The sequence below is a fragment of the Chaetodon trifascialis genome, chromosome 1 (genome assembly GCF_039877785.1).
Source record: "Chaetodon trifascialis isolate fChaTrf1 chromosome 1, fChaTrf1.hap1, whole genome shotgun sequence".
Taxonomy (NCBI): Eukaryota; Metazoa; Chordata; class Actinopteri; order Chaetodontiformes; family Chaetodontidae; genus Chaetodon; species Chaetodon trifascialis.
The window spans coordinates 24394071-24414718 of NC_092056.1; the positions used below are offsets into that span (position 1 = coordinate 24394071).

Below are 20648 nucleotides of genomic sequence, written 5' to 3' on the forward strand. Positions count from 1 at the left end.
TGTAAGAGGTATGGTCAGTTCTGCCAATGTCTACAATTCTAAATGCTAATTGGCACAAATTGGCCTAAGAAGACCAAAACTTGAACCTCAGTCATCCGAATATCTAATGGTAAATGTTCATTTCAAGACTTAAGTTTTTAATATGTAAGATTTCAGTCCTGGTTGATTTGGTGACACCTGTGCTTACTGTTGGCAACATGAAGTGCAATTGTAAACTACACGTCCCAGAATCTTGGGAGCAGCAAAATAAACTTATCATTTTAATAAAGAAGTCAGACAATAATTGCCCCTTTTCCATCTTTCTGTGAGCAACTATGATGTCATTCTATGCTGCACATGACATAAGTCTGCAAACAGCCAGGCACAGTGAAACTGAAGGAATCGGTTACATTGCTGAGCTGTTGGAGGTGTGCAGCCTGTCACCTGCAACTCTTCATCTAACAGCTCACTGTGGTTCTCTCTCTTGTTCTATTACTCCCTGGCAAGATCTCAAACTGATCTGCTGTCAGAAAAATGAGGGTTGCCTTGCTTTGTAAACGCATTTTTGATGAACAATAGTGGTAAGTGTAAAGCTCAATGACAAACACATTTCCTATGACTAAAAGTCAACTCATATTTCACCAGTTAAATGCTTTTCATGTAAAAGTGCAGCAGAAGGAAATGTTTGGTTTGCATTAGCAGCAGCTTAATACAACATTTTTTCTGGGAATGTCAACAGGCACCGGTTCATAATACTGCAAATATATAAATATTGCAACACTTTCATCACTGACTCCATTGTGTTACCTCATTTGGCAACTGTGACTTAACAGACATTTACTTTAATGAAAATCTTTCAAATTGTAACTTTAACAGACTGACCTGAAAGTGACCGGCAAAACAGATGGCCAGGATCAGCAGCAGCACACAAACCAATACTCCAAATGACATCCCCAACATCTGTTGACTGATAGAGATAAAAACCAGAGTCAAACCATGTCAAAAATCAGCCTCCTGCCTGCTCTTTTCCTGTCAGTTCAATTATCTTCATCATATGTTCCGTCTTCCCCTGTTTCCCAACTTTAATGGCAGATTAAAAAGGGAAATCTGGTCATACTCACTCCTTTGTGACAAACATCTGAACCAAAAAGATGCAGAGGAAGATGAAGGTGGCACAGCCAACATAGTGTCTGAACATTGGCAAATCCAGGGATCGGTACTTGGAAGAGGAAAAACAGAACACCTGAACCTGAATCTCTTGTTCAGCCACAAAAAGCTTGAATGGACATGTATGACAATGTGGGATTATAAATGCTTTAAATTATGTATTTGCAGCTTTTTGTCCAACTAACCTGTTTTTCCAAATCTTTCTTTGGAAACCACAGAGCTAAACTGCCACTCTCTTCAGACTTAGACCACTGCCTGCAAGAGAGGAAGGAAGGAAGGAAGGAAGGAAGGAAGGAAGGAAGGAAGGAAGGAAGGAAGGAAAAAACAGGGCAGGAGGGTTAGAGGACAGAAAAATTAAGATAGAATGGATAATTGGTCTGACTTTTACACTTATGTCTATATATTGTAACTACTTTTTGTAAGTTAAGTTTTTTTTATCATCAGTGATGTCACAAATGTCACCTTGCTAAAAAAAGTAAAACTTTTTACAAAGAAAAAATTGGTCAAAGCTAACTTAAAGTAAAGGTGATTAGGATTTTTGACAGCACTATCTTGATATCAATATGCTACAATATTAACTCAAATATTTGTAAAGATATGGTACCAAGAGTCTATAGCTATGCTAGCAGCTGCATGCAGCTATATTTAGGAGCAGCAGTGCTTGTGAGCATGACGACATCCTCACGATGGCAAACAGACTGATGTTATGCAGACACAACGTTTAACATGTTCACCATGTTAATTTAGTGTTGACATATGCTAATTAGCAATAAACACAAACCATGCGGTGTACAAGGATGCTTGTACCAAATTTCATTCAATAGTTGTTGAGACATGTCACCCAAAACCACAAATATGAACCTCATGGTGACACTGAAGGACAAGTCAGAGACCACCAGTGTCAGCAGGATTGAGATATTTCAGTCTGGACCAAAGGGTTTGGGCAGCCTACTAAACAGCCGACAAACCAACACTGCCATCCCCAGAACTATACCGTTAGCATGACTAAAAAGTTACACACAATATCTGGATATGAGAAATTTGCCACATTGGCATGGCTGAATGTTAAGTATTCTGCAAAACATCAGTGATGTCACAGCAGGTGCTCTGTCACTGGTGAATATTGAAAATTTCAAGCCACACAGGACACTGCAGCAGAGGTATAACCTATAGTCATATTTTTCATAAACATGAAATAAATGAACATGGATAAAATGTGATTTGACTTGTTGTAAAAATAGACCTACTTGCTGCTGAGCTCATCTATGGTAGTAGTCATCTCATTGTGTAGCTCCTCATCAAACTTACTCTTCTGGGATTTGTTCCTGCACCGGAAAGCACAGAGACAATTAGGAAGAGGCAGACGGACGGGCGCTGAAACACACAAGTGGACTGGAACAGATGCTGGAAAACCAGATCAGGTCATGCAGGTCCAGTTTAACCGTGCTTGGAGGCAACGTGGTTAATGCCATTCTGAGCATTAGTGAGAAAAGAGAAACATGGTTTGCACCTGCGAGAGAGTTATATAGAGGTAGTGATCTGGATACAGAATGCTGGGTGTTAAATGATCTCTGTGGCACTCTGCATGATTGTTTCTGCCGTGCTTCTGCTTGGAAACCCCCTACTCTAACAGGAAGGAAACACTCACACAGATGCACAGACCCAGATACTCTTAAGCCCCAGTGAGTGATCAGTGTTAATAGGAGCATGTCAGTCCACTAACAAAGTAACCTTTGTTAGTTTCTGCTGGCTTTTGAGATCTTAGCTGCCCTGTTACAAAGAGGTAGGAATGAGAAATGGTGAGAAGAGAAATAGTATTACACCACTGCTCAGGTTAGTGTTGGGACAGCAAGGCTCTCCACTGAGGCAATAGTTCTCACCCTGTGAATCAGGACACAGAGACATTTTTTGGGGTGTGGGACTGATAATTAAAATGTTTAGGTTAATTTATATCTGTTATATTAGAAATTTAGAGTGGGTAATGTTTTATATGTAATGCATTAACTCTTTTGTAATGTCTTGTGATAAATGAGTCATTTTAGCCTTTAACTCTACTCCCACAATGAATCAATTCAACAATATTTAAATAATTCCTTTTAGAAAACCGCATGAAGCATAATGATTTCTGGGAAATAATCTGCATTTTTAAAAAATGATGGAAACTCTAAAGCATTACTTACAGTAAGTGAACGCTCATTTACACTTCAAACATGTGACTGTGAGCAAGCATCCACTCATTTTTGTTTTTAGGGGTCACAAGCCAAAAGGTTGAGAACTACTGCACTGAGGGAATGAGGACCTTGCGGGCCATGACGGCCACACTCACTTATAACTGCTGAACGGAGGGGTGGGCAAGGAGAATGGTTCTTCTAGAGACTCATCAAAGCTGTGAGGGCCCACCACAAGACACAAACACAAATTCATCATAACAGAGCAGTGCGGAGCCAAAAAAACAAACACAGGGCCACTAATGAAACAAAGGTGAAAATCCATCTAAAGCTGTTAATGGCATTTCGACGCCTGTGAACAGGAGTAGCACAGTCACAACTGCTACGTTCAACCACAGAAAAAATATACTCTGCTATGTAACATCATCAAGCTTGAGAGGGTGAGCCTCATTTCACTTTCACTTCAGCCTCAGACATGTTCAACAGCTGCTGCCACTGCCACAGTGGACTGTGCATACATGAATGAAATGAACAATTTCCGAGATAACAAACCTCCACTCTCATGGGGTGGAATGCTCGTGCTTTTAGGCACACACTTATCTCTTCTAATCACATTACTCCAGCCCACACTGTTTGTGTAGGTGAGTCCTGCCCACGAATCAGCAGCTCCACTTCAAATATTTGTCCTTACGCTTACTGCCTGTGCCAGACAGGAAAGGAGAATTAACCATTATGAGCTACAACCATAATCAATTTGCTTACGCATTATTTGAGGCTAATGGAAGGGCTCGTCATAGAGCGCAGCACTCACACCACTCTGCAGGAAATGACTGCCAACGCAGCACAGCTGTACCAAGCAGACCCTCTGTGATGTCATTTTGCTAGCGAATGTTTCATTTGCAGGTTGAGACTAACTCCTCTAAGAACACTCCTTCTGTTTTAGGAACACGCAGTGACATCATTCCATCAAAATGTCCCAAAAAGTCCCAAGAAAAGAATTCATCTTATACATTATGATGATCTCTGAACACTGGCAATAATGTAATGATAACGTGTCCTTCTAAATGCTATGATACACTGTATTAATGGAGTATTATCAATGAAATGTGATGAAGTGATGGCCAACTGAGATTCTATGAACAGATGGGAAAGCCCTGGCAGGGAAAGTTGATGGGAAACACTCTCTCTCTCTCTCTCTCTGTTGCAGGCCACTGGTATGCTATTGAGCAACAGAGTAGTTAGATGGGCTGACTTCCAGGGTGAATGTGTGTGAGCACATTCTGTTACAGTTCAATGTATCTTAAAATAATAATAGTCACCAAATGGGGACTTAACATGGGAATTCATTTTGTAGCAACTGTAGCAGCTCAGAGTTGCTCTCACCTTTCACTGATCTTGGAGCTGGGTGCTGATCGCAGAGGAATGTCCTGGAAAAGACAGGGACAATGTTCACCTAATGAGAATGCACGATGATGGGAGAGCTGTAGCAATTTGAGAAACTCTGAAGAGAATTATTACCTGAAGTCACTGAGTGTATTCTACTGGTCTTGGAGATATCCATGCAGTTATTCATCAGAAGAGTTTTAATCAGTACACAGCAAAAAGAAGCCCTTCTATGATAGTAATATCTGTAATTAGCACAGCCAGGCCATGCCTTGTATCCATACACTCTGCTTTAACTTGGGCTCCAGCATAGGAGTAGCTTGCCTTAATACCAACTCACAACAACAAACCTGCTTACCTTGCAGCGTGATTTGCCATTGACAATGGTGTCTGGGGTGAAGCCCTCTCGGCTCTGAAGGTGGGCAAAGGGTTTGACGGCTCCCCAAGATTCCAAGTAACGGGTCATTCGCACAGATGCCCGCATCTTCAAACCATCATTCACCCGAGGTTTAGGTGCACTACGGCTGTTCAGTGATGGGTCCTTAGACTTAAGACGCACACACACCAGGTTTTAAAATGTTTTATAAGATTCAAGTTATTATATTTCTTTAAAATGGTCCAGCATCACACCGGCAATTATATGTAAGTAAGGTGTTGTAAAATACTCCATATTTCTCACTCACTCCTCACAATGTGCACTGTTAAGTACAATCGGCAGAGAACTCACCCGTGGATCAATGACCAGGTAGGTTCGGACATTAAGCTCTTTCAGGTAGGGGTCCCTGAGGTCGCCGTTTCCCTCCTCCACTTCATAAGCCTTGTTCAGATGCTTCAGTGTCGCCTCTGTGATGTGGACACGTCTAATAGTATTGGAAAGCAGGACAAACAATGACATTTTTTGCATGCTGTTTGTAAGATATTTATTTCTTTTACTTTATGGCATTTGGAATTATTCAGTTAATTTGTTAATTTATGTCAAAGAACAAAGCGGCAAAGCTGCGCAAGACTATAACTTGATGCGGGCAAATGCATATCATTAATTCCAATGACAATTTTACTTTTATCAATGTGATTGAAAGCCTTTGTCATGTCGGTGATTGGTTGATGATTAACATTAATAACTGTTGCCATATCTCAGTTAACCTAACTAGTTGATGTTGATGGCTGGCAATAGATTTCTCATGCTGGATGTAAAACTAATTATGATACAGCTTTTATTGTCAGTAATATCGTGTGCAGTTTTGATGTTCCACAGTAACAATAAGTTTGCACGAACCTCAACCTCAAACTTGTGCAAGGAAACATGACAAATATGATATTCAGATGAATATAAGGGGTACCACTTACCCTGGAAGGCCTCCTGATTCCATGTGATTGGCCAGCGTGACATCATGCGACCACACATCAAACTGCCACTTGCGAAGGCCAATCACACCGCAGAGCACATTGCCCGAGTGCACGCCCACTCTCATGTTGATATCCACTCCTGTGGCGTCGCGTACCTGTCTGGAGGAGTTTCACAGCAAGACTCAAGCTCATTGTTGTTGAAGGTTGTTTCCATAAACACAGTCCTTCGAGGGACATTAACATGACAGTACAATACATTCTATGGTCCTTTCCATATGTGTCTATGCGAAATGTCAACAAAACAAAAGAAAGATGTTATTGAGTTAAGGGTCCTTTCAATTCTAACAGTACATTAATGGAAAGTGGCTTCTGTCCTTGGCATTCTCAAAACCAAAACATCATCCACTAGAGCATGCTCAACACTCGCTCAGACCTTCCTACTGCTGTAATACATTCTTTAAATTGACGTCATTTTCAACACGTGCTATTCTCTGCAATATCATACAAGATTCTTTAAGTAACACAAGGTGTTTACATAAACTACAGACATAGCTAAGAATGACTCACCCTGCAGTCCACCATTACAGATACACCACACTATTCACTGAGAGGTTCCCCAAATAGCTTTTCACACATTTCATCTATTTACATAATTCATCTAAAAACATAATGTGCTTGTCACATCTCTTTGAAGAGTTACATTGAGTGGTGCTATTTGTTGCAATCGGAGTTGAGAACGAAGGTCGGCACAAACTCACTTGATGGCTTCACACATGTCCAGACCCATTTTGACACAGTTCTTGGCATGTTTAGGCAGAGAGACCGGCAGCCCTGACACACAGTAGTAGCAGTCTCCAAGGATCTTGATTCTCATACATTCGTTTTCCTACAAGAAATGAGCAACAACAAAGGAGAAACCAATATATTTTTATATCCAGTTTTATGCAACCACACAACCTATTTAAAAAGTTGCTTGGTTGCATAATATGTGGGTAAGCAGATAGACGGGCGATGAGTGCACTACTACAGTGTACTACTGAGGTTTAAGTGCCTCGGTCGTGGTTTGATAAGAAGAGAGTGTGTCCTTGTACAAGTGCCCAACCCAGATTTTCCAACCAGCTTGAGGTTTAGCAGAAATCTTCCTGTCACAACCACACTACTCTAATCTTTACAATATCACTGCTACAATCTCTAAAGCTTAAAGTCCAGTGTTGTTTGTAATAAATGGCGGAAAGAAATTCTAAATGATGACTCACCTTGGCAATTTGGTCAAACTTGCCAAACAATTCATTGAGCATAATGACCAGCTCTTTGGGAGAGCAGTCACTGGCCAATCGGGTGAAGCCGACAATGTCAGCATAGAGAATACTGAAAGACAGAAATCATACAATGAGAATTTAACATACACAAATACATAACACCCATCTAGAAATTAAAGACTGTAATTAGAATTTATGGTATAGAGAATAAATAGATTTACTAACTGGACTACTTTTCATATATTTCCACATACAAAAATAAAACATCAATGCCCATATCCACAAAGGTGAGACCTTAAGAAGACCAACAGGCTTTGCTGACTGCACTTCTATTCAAAAAAAGACCTCACAGGGACCAGAATGGGTGTTTCCAGATTTGAGTTATGGTGTTTAATTTCAACACAATGGATGACCGGTGAGCAACGGTAACATATCCATGTCATTTCTGTCTACTGTAAGGCCTTGTGATTTACATCCAGTCTAGACTGCTAACAAAAAGCAAGTATTGGGAGATCATCCATGCAATGGCTTTTTCAATCAATCAATTAACTTTACAAACTGATGTGGGCCACCTGGATGCACTGTTTGCAACTGATCAGTGTGGAGTGGACTCAAGAATACTAGAGGGCATAAAGCTTACACCATTTGTGTTTAAAAATTTGGGCCTGATTTTCTCTGCACAATCCTGTTCCATTATGACCCATTATGACCATTATGACCATTGAATTGGGGCACAGGATTTCTGGTAAAAAGCTCCTGACCCACCTCCCATTAACCTCTAGCAGACCTGATCAGTGACTGATTAAAAGGCCTGTCTGGTTCAATGTTGAATCACAAGCTTAGTGTAACTGGAGCTTCCATTCAGCAGACCCCTGAAGGACACTGATATGTCATCTGACCTCTTTAAGACCCCAACACCATAAGGAAAAACAGCTGGAAGTTTGGCAAAAGCCCAGCCCACACCGAGCACCTGACCTGCCTCCCTTCCCCGGCATGTTTGGCTACACTGAGACCTGAAACTCTAACCATTGTAATGTAAGCCCCGGTGAACACTATGCCCATCTCTGAGCTACAGGACATGTCTGTTACTGTGATGAATGCTATGCACGTCAATCACCACATGATAGGATATACGCAATATTGAGATGCCCATTAATGGGAACTCACTGCCAGATCTTAGATCTTTCTGCAAACTGATGTAACAGTGAAATACAAGTATAACCACTTCAAACTATGTGTAGAAATATTCAAATCAAACTCCACCACTATGGTGTAAGATCGCTGTCAAATAGACGTGTCCATAATTTAAGGTTCGTTTTTGTAAAGTTAACAATTTGTGTGTCATAAAAGTTGTCGTAGATGTGAGTCTGTGAAATTGGGTTCAGGTTACGAGTGTTTTTATATGAGTGTGAGGCTAAAAGCTGTGAGTGCAAAGTCTTGAGAATACGACTCATTTTTCTACGACTACGAAGTCTTCACTGTGGATACGAATTCAAGTTTACGGGTACAAGGGGAAAGTAATCGATCGGCGATTCCTCCAATTGCGCATGCGCATGCCCCAGACGCAAACATGCAGGGCAACGCCACCACCCCGGAGAGACTTCACAGGTAATGTCAATAATAACGTGCATAGCTGTTATTGATTTCATAAAATCGAACCATTTTATACAATATACATTTCTTGGACTCACATACTTATTGCTTTAGCTTGCAAGCTAAAGATATTTACATGCCGATGAAGCTAGCTTAGTGCTATCGTTACTGGGTGCTATCATTCATAATTTTCGACCAGAGCATTAACAATCAAGCCAGATTTGGGATGAATTAACGTGAACCAGTAACTTTGTGTAAAGTTAACAAGGAAAGAGGGAGAAGGTTGATATGGAGAAATAAACCCGGACATGATGAATCATCCTGCTTATTGCACGGTTTACAAGTGAAATTATAAATTTGAGATAATAAGTTACTGGTTCATGTTAACTCATCCCAAATCTGGCTTGATTGTTAATGCTCTGGTCGAAAATTATGAGGACAGTGCATTTTTGAGGGGTAACGTTATATGTTTCATAGCTGTTTAGTGCTAACTAATTAGCGCTTTTATGCGCTAATTATTTTATGCGCTTTTATGCGCTAATTAGCATAAAAAAAAAAAACACAAAGCGGCTCCCGCTCCGGCTCCCAGGCAGGAGACTGCTCTGATCGTTCACTTCAAAGAGCGGCTCTACAAGCCGTTTCGTCTGCGACCGACACATCACCACTTCCTCTACCTGTTCCACTGTTTTATAAAATAGTGGCGCAACTTGGTGGGCGTTATCCTGGTAATTTCTCTGTGTGAGAAATACAAGATATGGCATGTAAGTACATGAATGGGTTGAAGTGCGTGTGTCTCACGCCCAATGGGTGAGATTTTAGAGCTTTGCCAGTGAAGTCTCTCTGGGGATGGTGGCGTTGCCCTGCGTGTCTGCGTCTGGGGCATGCGCAGTTGGAGGAATCGCCGATCGATTACTTTCCCCTGCGACTTGACTGTGACCTCAGTGACGTCATTTCAGCACTTTTCGAGTCGTACCCATAAACTTGAATTCGTATCCACAGTGAAGACTTCGTAGTCGTAGAAAAATGAGTCGTATTCTCAAGACTTTGCACTTTTAGCCTCATACTCGTATAAAAACACTCGTAACCCGAACCCAATTTCACAGACTCACGTATATGACAGCGGAATTTTGTGTAAAACAACTTTTATGACACACAAATTGTTAACTTTACAAATACGAACCTTAAATTATGGACACGTCTTTCTGACAGCGATCTTACACCATACATCACAAACATCCATTGATCTGCGTGTGTGATAGAGTTATTCACAGAGCACTAAATGTAGGCTGTTATTGCATTAATTTAAAGTGTAATGCATCACATCTATCCGGGGCTGATTACCATCGCTGACTGGTTAAAAGCTGCCATCTGGCCTGAATACAACTGGCTGTCTGCTGACCAGCAGAGGGACACAGATACTGCATCTGACTCGACGGTGTTCCACTGCATGACTGAAAATGGCCAGGTGCTTCATGAGACAGACAACACAGTGAATGACTGGTCTGACTGGGGTAATTATAGGGATAGGTCAGGGGGGAAAGCCTATCATTCAACAACTTCTTACTGTGGCTCTAAACGAACATGACCGATGCCTTCATAATTATGCCTTGATTAGTAAAGACCAAAAGTTTAGTGTCTAAACATTCTGAAAGACAATATTACCTTAATAAGGATCAGAGTGGATATTAACAGCCCAATCATTTTCTGTATGCTTTTGCCATCTGCACTGCCATTTCAATTGGATTTTAGGCCAAAATTACATCTTTCACTTCAACTGATCTGAGGTGAAATTGTTCTTTAAAATGAAAGTGCCAACACTGACAAACAAACAAACAAACAAAACTGCATTAAGGTAAAGATTTTAACTTTCCTCTTAAGAAACACACATTGATTCAATTCTCACATGAATGGAAGGCAGACACTGAATCTTGCCTACAGTTATATGGAAAAAATAAGCTGGTGAGCCATCTGCCAAAGTTCAGCTTAAGCTGACCAAATATCTGTCAGCACTTGCTAAACTAATGAAACCCTCGTAAAACAAAGAGCTATAACTGGGTCACTGTTCTGAAAACAAACAGACTTACTGATCTCAATTGTTAGGGGAAATGATCAGGGAAATCTGCTTTTTTTGTGTATTTCTGCCTCATCTGTATTTTATGAGATGATGTATATAAAGAAAGTGTAAATATAAGTTTCCCTCAGAGCAACTGGGGAATTCTGAGATTGAGAATACACACAAAGTGGACAGACTGTCCTCAACAGGTCTTGGTTAATAAGACAGGCTTTTTAACCATCCATTTAAATGCATGGTTTGACAAGAAAAACACAGCTTCTATGATGTGATGATCCTTTATAAAACAGTCTAATTAATGAAAATCTATGGCTTTCCATGTATTTTAAGGTGGTTTGTGGCTGTACCTGACATTCTCATGCCTCTTGACATATAGACTGTGGAAGTTGTTATCTTTGACGAGTCGCTGCTGCTCTTCTTTGTCCTTACAGTCTTGCAAGCGCTCCATGATTGCCAGCTTCATCTTCATGGAGATGTAAACTGGCAGCACAGACTGCAGCAGGTTCTCCTGCAAACACACACACGCACACACACGCACACACACACACACACACACACACATATATGCAAGCATGATCACAAGTACACAACCTCAGACTCCCAGACATCTCACTCTCTATTATCCAGCTATGAACTTTTGTCTCAGCAAGCATCTGTCAGAGCCCTGTGCTCCTGTTTTTCATTCGATTCAATTAACAGTAAAGGAATCTGAGTTTTTTTTTTTTTTTTTTTTTTTTTAAATTTCATCTGTGCCCGTCTCCTCCAGTGTTAATTTCGTTGATGAAATATATGACAAAAATGTTCGTCAATGACTTTTTTCCATGACTAAGACGGGACGTTGACGAGCTAAAAATAGATCTTTGATAATAAAAAGTATGACGAAATGTATGTTTCGTTTTCGTTGACGAGACTGAGACAGGACTAAAATGTTAGTGGTGTGCAATTGGGCACTGAAAATGCATGATATTTTCCCCCAATTGTGCGTCTAGTCTGTCTGTCAAAATGCATCCCTGTCATTGGTTGAATTGGTTGAGGGATGTGCATAGCGGTCCTGCTGATGTCCCACTTTCAGAACGATGGCAAGTTAATGATGACAGCCACATGATGGAAAGTTCAGCACAAAAAGGGTTTGGTCTGAAACAAAGATAGATTAGATATGTGGACGCACTTTATTTATAACACAGCAGAAAGGAAAACTCAATGCACTGTACTAACGGGAGATGGAGAGACACCCTGCGGCTTCAAGCTAGGTGGGAAGAACACAACCAACCTCAAGAGCTAACTGTAGCGGCTAATGTTAAATGATAAATAAAGTCCTGGTGCTAACTAACGTTAAGTCAGTGTCACCGGGCAGTTGCTATGTCAACTGGCAAATTTTCTAGTAAGCCATGTTGGCTTAGCCTGGATGTCAGTCTTTCTCGCCAAAAAATGTTTTCAGTTTGCGTTAGCCAGGCTAACGTTGGCTGGGTTGATGTTAGCAAAGGAGTCCGTAAATTACAGGTAAAAGTTATGAGTGAAATGTTGCTTTACGAATTTCAACACTTGATACGCCTACAACTTGTCACCTTCATTCCAATTTTCGATACCTGTATTAGCCTAATTGAATTAGTTTAAAAAGAGAAAACATTTTGACTAAAATAATGACTAAACGTTGACTAAACTATAAGGACTTTTCGTCGACTAAAACTACGAAGGAAAACAATGACTAAAATGTGACTAAAATAAATAAGCATTTTCGTCTAAAGACTAAGACTAAATCTAAAATAGCCAAAATTAACACTGGTCTCCACTTCTATGTTGCTACTATACTTATACTACATCACTAGCACCAATCTGTATGTGTAGTGGCCATATTGGTGCTTCAAGACCTCTTTAAGTTGGAAATTGGAGCGGGGGATGTTTATACAAGAACCAGCATGTTCATACAGGTATTAAAGTGTATTCCAGACTCTACCAGCAGTAATAGCCAGCAGCCTGATGAGTGTTCAAAGTTCAATGGCTTGATTAAGACAGGAATCTGAAGAGGCAACTTCTCCAGAAATGATTAATCCCTCTTCATAACACCAGTGAGGCATCAGGTTAGATCATCGGACAACACAGGATGAGCTGAGGCTCATTAAATACATGTACAAAATATACTTTACATAATACAGTTACTGAAAAGGGCTTTAGAATGAACATGTGGATGTAAATAGAGATAGAGAGAGACCAAAGGAAAGTGTATGTTCCAGTATGTGTGTCTCCGAGAAAGAGAGGGAGACATCTGTGCATGTATCTGTGTGTGCATTAATTAGTGCTTGCAGATTTATGAGGAAACATTGCTGAAGTAAACACCTATGTTACATAATGTTTAGTCTCACTCTGACCTGTGCTTGAAAATGAAATATAAATGTCACTTTTAAACAAGTATAGACCTCATTAATCTTTAATATGTCCTTCAGCTAATAAAGTGTGGATTCTGGATTCACTCTTTCCCTAATATTTGCACAAGATAGGTCAAATGGGATGAGGAGAGTGTGTGTGTGTGTGTGTGTGTGTGTGTGTGTGTGTGTGTGTGTGTGTGTGTGTGTGTGTGTGTGTGTGTGTGTGTGTGTGTGTGTGTGTGTGTGTGTGTGTGTGTGTGTGTGTGTGTGTGAGTGAGTGAGTGAGTGAGTGAATAGTTATGTTCAATTTCAGTGGGATTTAATTCTGGGCTTCAGCCGGACCACTTAAGGACATGCACATTCTGATTCTGGACCTGACTGCTACCACTACACTTCATGGTGTGCAAGATGTGTTGTGTGGCTTTGGATTACAGCAAAAGTTCAGATTACTTGTAATCAGAGCAGAGGATCTTTTGTTTTAACAAAAGATGAATTTTCCATGTGTCCCTTTGCAAACACCAAGCGTACTCACATGAGCCTTTTTATTTCCCTAGAGTGTTTATGGACACTCTCCAGGCTATACAAACATCTCAAGGACTCAAAATAATGAAATTGCACTTTAAGTTAATTTCGAAGGTTACTGCAAAGAGGTGGATATGCTTGGACTCAAAACATTCCAGCTTTTCATCGTTTTAATATTTTTTTAGGAAAACTAAAGTAAGTCTAAAAATCGAATTTGACATTTTAAGTTAGCGTATGCAAACCAAAACAATCCAAACGTGTTTCTTTGTAATCACATTGTGACAACATGAAGAGTGGGAGAAGTCAAAAGGGTTAAATACTCACAAAAGGCAACACATTTTGTGTGTATGTGTGTCTATCTATAAGAAGAGTCTGAAACATGAAAACACAACTCTCATAAAGTGGCCTTTGTGTAGATGATGGTGGTCGGCTGCAGGATGCATCACATGATGTAATGCTGCCGTAAACATGAGTAGTCTTTTACTTCTAAATTCCTAATCATCACTAAATGCATGCAGTGACACACATTTACTTTGATTTATGGGAAAGCACTAGGGCTGGAGGGTCAGTGGTGTTCAACAGAATTTCATTAGGGGGGAGTGCTAATGTCAACGTACTGGGCTGCTGAAATGAATGTGGGAGCACAATGAGAGTTTCTCATTGGTTTCCCCCACCATGTCCCTGTTCTCTTTGGCTAACCTTGTGCAACAGGCTCCCTTTTTTCAGCCCCAATTCAAATACAACAGGAGGTTTGAATCTTAATGATTATATCATTCCCTTCTGTCCTGCTAGGCAGAACAACAGCTTCCCTGTCAGCACGTTTTATGTCTCATACTAAGCAACAGTCATAACAAATGATAAAAGGGGAAGATTTGTTTTAAAAATGCCTCTGAAGTCGAAGCAAGTCAGCACAGATGCATCTAATTTAAAAGGCATCGCAGAAAAATCTAATTTGAGAAGGATTTGTTAGTCACAATGAAAACATCCATGGGAGAGTCAACATGAGGGCAGCCAAAGGCAAAGCTTAAAGATAAAAAAAAATTCTGAGAATATGGCAGTAACACTTACTGACGAGATATTTCCACCATTTGTCTGTAATGCTTGTTTCCATTCAGTGAGCTTACAAAAATACAGATGCAGTAAAATAAAAGATACTGAAATGCTCATCACAACTGGCTCAGAGTATACAGGACACTTTTCCTCTCACTCCAATGAAACGGCGGTATGCCATGCAATTTTTTAATAAATACGGATCATGTAATGAGTGATTGCTCAATGAGAGTGTGTATGGATGTAGTGTGGGTCAAATTCAACCAAATAAACATAAAGGGAGGCACCCTCTTAATAATCCTTTATCCACATAAACTGTAAAGACTCACTTTTTACATTTTGCCTAATTTTGATTATTTTTATCTAGATGGAGATAATTTTTGTTTATGTGTTTACTGTAATTGTTTTGTTGTTGGTAAATTGCATATATTAATCATTGTTGTAATACATTTCTTAATGCAGATCTATGTAGACTGTTACAGTAACAGGTGGGTTTTTACACACATGTATAAAATGATCCAACATAAATCTGTTTACTTTAAACTAAAGATACATACACTAAATATAGTAAGACAAACTTTGAATGGTTTTGGTAACATACTGTAACATGCTTTCACATTTAATGGCTTGAAACAGATGCTAGTTTTCATTATAAACTAGACTTAAATAGTCAGTGTGTGGCACTAACCTGTTGTCTCTTTTCTATCTCCAGCTTCATCCGCATGCTCAGGCACCTCAAGGTGTCTTGAAAGGTCTGCCTCAGGGTTTTCTCCATCAGGACTTTATGGAAGGCTCCCACCACACTGCCACACAGAAACACTACTGCATTGGACAGCAGCTACAGAAACAGACAAGTAGCAGATGTTAGAGCTCAAATGAACACAGTAACATACATGTATGCACTCACGCGCTCACACACACAGACACACACGTATCTGGTATGTGAGAAATTGCTTTGTTGGTGGTTTTACTTTTAGATTTTAATTTTTGTATCTCATTTCTATGATCAGATATCTGCACATGAGTGCAGAATCAGTGCAAGGAACAAGAGTTTGGTACCATAAGCTTTCTGGTTTCCGTTTATAGTCTGAGTAGTTTTGACCAATCACGTCTGAGTGGCCTTGGTTGCATGCAGGTGAACAGTCCATTTGGAGAGCAAAAGAGCCTGATGATGTCTAACAGTGATTAAGCTTTTAATTCAGGATTTTATTGTTTTGTAAACTGGCTACTTGTTAAACAATCCATTTTGTTGTCTCTCAACTTCAACTCTATTCTTACATCTCAAGTTGCGAATAGGACTGTAAAAACAAACATAAAAAGTCTTGGCTTCCAGTACAAAGGCACAGTGGCTTATATCCTATGCTCTCTTTTGGAAGAACTGTCCATGTTCCATTCAGTCAGTATTATCTCACAGAATTTCAGTGTTATAGTGTCTAATTCTTGACAAAATTGTGATCAAATTCTGGTTAAACTGATAATGAAATGATTAAGAATATTTACTGGAAAAACTGAACTGCAGCTCTATTATGGAGTTTACTGGTTTTACCTGGTTGGCAAGGTAAGGAGTGGATCTATCACTGTAAACAGTGAGGCGCAGTGTGAGGACCATGATGTGGGACAGTGAGGAGATGACACTCAGCACCACAGCGTACCACAACTGGAATGGCAGCATGGTGTACACGGTGAAGATAATGAAGAGAAAGAAAGGCACCTGGAAACATAAAGGTTCCATTATTTCAGCCTGTTGTGCCGCCACAAAATCAGATTCTACTAAATACTGCATTCATTCACTCATTTTGAGTAATCTGGTGCCTTAAAAGAGTGGTCACATATCTCGTGAAACTGAAAGAACACATGTAGAAAAAGAGGTGTATGTTGTTAATAAGGTAATACCTACTGTATAACAAACACTATAGACCTATTATCAGCAAATAGAGGGTCAAATTATAACCACACACACTGGAGTATTTGATTAACCAGTGTAACCTTTTTTAAGGTCTGTCATTCAAATATTAGAGATGGCAAATATTTAAGAATTACAGCTCAGATCTAATAAAATAAATATTTATAGAGCTTCTTCACATCTGTCTAGATTGTATTTGTTGTGTAAGATTTTCATGCCAGCAAGTTTGCGTGGCCTGGATCACGCTAAAAAAGTCATTTGCAACAAAAACATAACCTTAACAGAGGTGAGGTTACCTGATCCCAAGGCAGGATGATGGGACTGCTGAAGATGAAGGTGTAGCCCATGGTGAGGTGTGTGGCCCATATAATCAGGCCCAGCAGACGCCTCCATCTCTGTGAGAGCATCTCTGTGCACACCAGCACAAACACGGCCAGAAACACACACAGGCTGCTGCTCACCACGCTCACAAAGGCACAGTGTTCCAGCGCACTCTGCTCCAGCAGCAAGGGAGAAAGAGGAAAATAAACACACATTTCATTATGGTAATAAAGTCATTTCTTAGACATATATATTCCAGACAGTAGAAATGAGGGTTCATTTGTTACAATTGTTTGTCCTCATGCAGATTTCCAATGTTTTGCTTGTTGGACAGTTTATACACATTTGCAGTGCACACAATTCATGCAATGGTATTTCATAAAGTACTATATACATAAGTCATATTACAATTACTGGTATGTGTCTGCTTTAAAAGAAGGCAGTTGCAATTTTTATTAATTAGCGTTTAAGACAACATTAAGCAACTTTAAAGTCACAAAGAGACCATGCAGTTGCTGCCTAATGTGCAGGCACATCAAACACTGAAAAATTGTGAAACGCATCAACTGGGAAAGTGTCAAAACTGTAAAGGTTTACAGGATATTTGCTTTACAACACTACAAGCTACACCTTTAATCAACACCTTTATGAGTCTGAACAAGAACCAAAATTATGGGCTACACCAAATTGGTATACTGCACGACTGTTGCATTGTTTTGTATGACAAGTCAAGTGTTATTTTGTCCATCCGTCTGTATGTATACTCAAATCTACTCTTAATTAATAATATGCTTGCACATTTACCTATGCTTTTTAATCAGTAGTTTTTTGCTTGTGCTTCTGACTTATTAATCTGTTCTCTGAAGCAAACCTGAGGTTTTTGGATGAGCGTAAGATGCTCCTGAGAGCCATTGATATTCAGCCAAAGCATTGAGGTTTATGTAGGAGTGTTTTTTTCACAGCTGTCTCTGCGTCATGTCCTGTTTGCTCCAGGCCACCATCTTCCTTATTGAGTTACTGTACAGTGAGAAGTAAGCACGAGGGGGAAGGATTCAGCATTTGTGTGAATGAGTGTGTGCGAGGAAGCCTGTTTACATGCATGTGTCTATGCTTGTGCGGATATCTGTGTGTATTGTGCATGTAAATGCATGCATAATAGCAACAGCTATGTTTGTCCAAGCGTGCACATGTGGGTGATTGTCTTGGCATAAGTCAGAGAGAGAGAGAGAGAGAGAGAGAGTGGGTGTCGGAGAGGGAGCACGAGAGAAAACAAGGGGTTAAAAGAGCACTGAAGAGTGAGACAGATGCACAAAGTCAGTGCTAATAGATCTCTGCTCAGAGAAGGCCATTTCTGCATTGTATGTTGAGCTTTCTGGTTGCCATGGCAGCATTGGAAAAGGCCAGATCTCAACTAAAGCACTTTCTTATCTCTATGTAGCTGTGAGCCTTGACAAAACCTTTTTGTAGGCGGAAAAAGAACAATTATTCTATATGAGTACGAGGTAAAAACCATGTGAACAGACACAACTGTAATGTTGAAAGCATGGCACACAAGAACCAAAAAACACACATGAAACCAGAAGTACTCCTCTGCAATATCTGCACACTTGCCATTTACTATTCCGACTTATGAAACAGTGGTTATGATGCCACTGGTGTCTGTATAATCTTTGAGTATTTATATCTGCAGGTTATTTATCTGCTTTATGTAAACAGAAAAACAGTACCATTTCCACTGTGCTGTGTACTGCATGTCCGCTGTTTGTGCCAGTATGAAAGAGCTACAGACAACAGGCAGGGGTCAAAGCTGCAGTGGCTGGAAAATTATCAAGTGTTAAATGACGCAACATGGACCATGTATGGAGGACCCATGCATCCTATATTAAAAATACAATCCATAGACATCCTCCCACAGCTCTAGGAAACATATAGACCCGCTGTATTTAGATACAATTATTAAGAACCCTCAACAACAGGCTGCTTAATACCACCTCTCCATCTAATCAGAGCCTGTGACTGGTGCCACAAGTGGAACTTGGCTCAGCCTGTTTTCCTCTCAGCATTGCTCTTCCTCCAATGCCGACTGGAGAGAAGTTATACAAGTTGACAGTGGCTTTCTGACACCAGTAGCCACCAATTAAAAGACACCCTGCCCCTCCTTTGCATTTAACAACAGCATTATAGAGCTCCATCCCTGCATTTTCTCATAACCCTTCTGCACCCCTGGCAACTGTGTGTGCAGGAAGACAGCCAAGAAGAAAAAGGCAAAAAGTGAGTGAGTGATGGTACGTCTGCAATAGAGTGATGGTATGTCTGCAATGGATTAGGCAGTGAGTGACTAAGTGACTTTAACATGTTTAATGTCACAATTTACAATCTAAGAGTAACTAAAATGAATGAGGAAGTTTCAGGACATAAAGCTGTGTGTGCGTGCATGTATGTGTATGAACAAAGAGACTAACTCAGTGTGTGAATGTACACATGCTCATGTACAGGACTGCGTGAAAGTGAAATGCTGACTGTGCCACAGAGCCAGCAGCGACACAATAGAAGGAAGGTTAAGATGTTCTTTCCAACAAGGGAAAGTAATACAATCTCTGGTGAGAGAAGCTGTCAGTTCACTGTATGAACTGCCGGTCTGACTGACTGCTCTGCTACCTGCCATCAAGCCAAAATCAACAGCAAGCCAAAGTCAATGAATACCTGCCTTTTCCTGTCACAGTCAGAACCATGATTACACTCTCTACACTTTGACAGCCTCATTGTTTTAACCACACTTCTTTAGTCATTTTCTTCTATTCAGTTTTTTAGTTTATAGTCAATTTAGCAAGGAGTCTGCGCCTCAGTGAATATACTTGTGCTCAGGTCCCCATGACAGCAGGCAATTCCTCTGCTGAAATATTTTTGAGCGAAACTGAAGCACAACCAGCTCCAGGGCTACTGCTCTGCAGCTCAGCCTGGCCTCTGACCCCTCTGCTAAGAATGGCAAGACAATTTCCTGACAGAGACGAATCATTAGCATCACTGAATGGGTGCCTGATTTTGTTTGATAGATGCCTTCCTAGCCTGTCCTCTTTTCTAGTCCAGGGAAAGCAACTGAAATATGCATTCTCTATTTTCATGTCTATTTCAGTGATGTCCTCCTCCTTCAAACAGTTACACAATCACTCATTCACACTTCTGGGAAGCTGCACCAGTAGTGAAGGGGAGTTAAGTGCTGTTTATTTTAAGTAGTTGTGAAGACAGAAGAGATTTTTCATCAGGTTCTTCATCATTTGTTACATTCTCATAGCCAATCTAGGGGATAGGTATTCAGACTGCCCATCCAACCACATCCCGCTTCTCTACAAATTGAGTTGCTGCTGCTGTCCGAATGTAACACATTGATCCCCACACACTATTCAACTCAATGAATCCTCTCTGCACCTCAAAGCGACACACAACTGACACAATGCCTGACTTGATGCCTCTTCATTATTGATTTCCATACTTTTGTAAACTACATTTCAATACAGCACGACA

General features: G+C 40.3%; 1 protein-coding gene across 3 annotated transcripts in view; it reads right to left on the reverse strand.

Moving 5' to 3' along the window:
• Positions 1–20648, reverse strand: part of adcy7 (adenylate cyclase 7) — a 59095-nt gene that overhangs the window by 7063 nt on the left and 31384 nt on the right. Inside the window, exons 3-17 of one of the 3 annotated variants that reach the window (XM_070959469.1) lie at positions 17102–17299; positions 16449–16613; positions 15591–15740; positions 11315–11475; positions 7301–7412; positions 6803–6930; positions 6045–6203; positions 5425–5557; positions 5056–5244; positions 4698–4741; positions 3473–3532; positions 2394–2471; positions 1332–1401; positions 1101–1198; positions 862–946 (exon numbers count right to left, since the gene is read on the reverse strand). In XM_070959469.1, the coding sequence (XP_070815570.1) occupies positions 862–946; positions 1101–1198; positions 1332–1401; positions 2394–2471; positions 3473–3532; positions 4698–4741; positions 5056–5244; positions 5425–5557; positions 6045–6203; positions 6803–6930; positions 7301–7412; positions 11315–11475; positions 15591–15740; positions 16449–16613; positions 17102–17299 (1830 nt within the window). Of the gene's footprint in view, positions 1–861; positions 947–1100; positions 1199–1331; positions 1402–2393; positions 2472–3472; positions 3533–4697; positions 4742–5055; positions 5245–5424; positions 5558–6044; positions 6204–6802; positions 6931–7300; positions 7413–11314; positions 11476–15590; positions 15741–16448; positions 16614–17101; positions 17300–20648 lie in introns of those variants that run through there. The other 2 variants (XM_070959551.1, XM_070959643.1) reach the window with 2 other exon arrangements.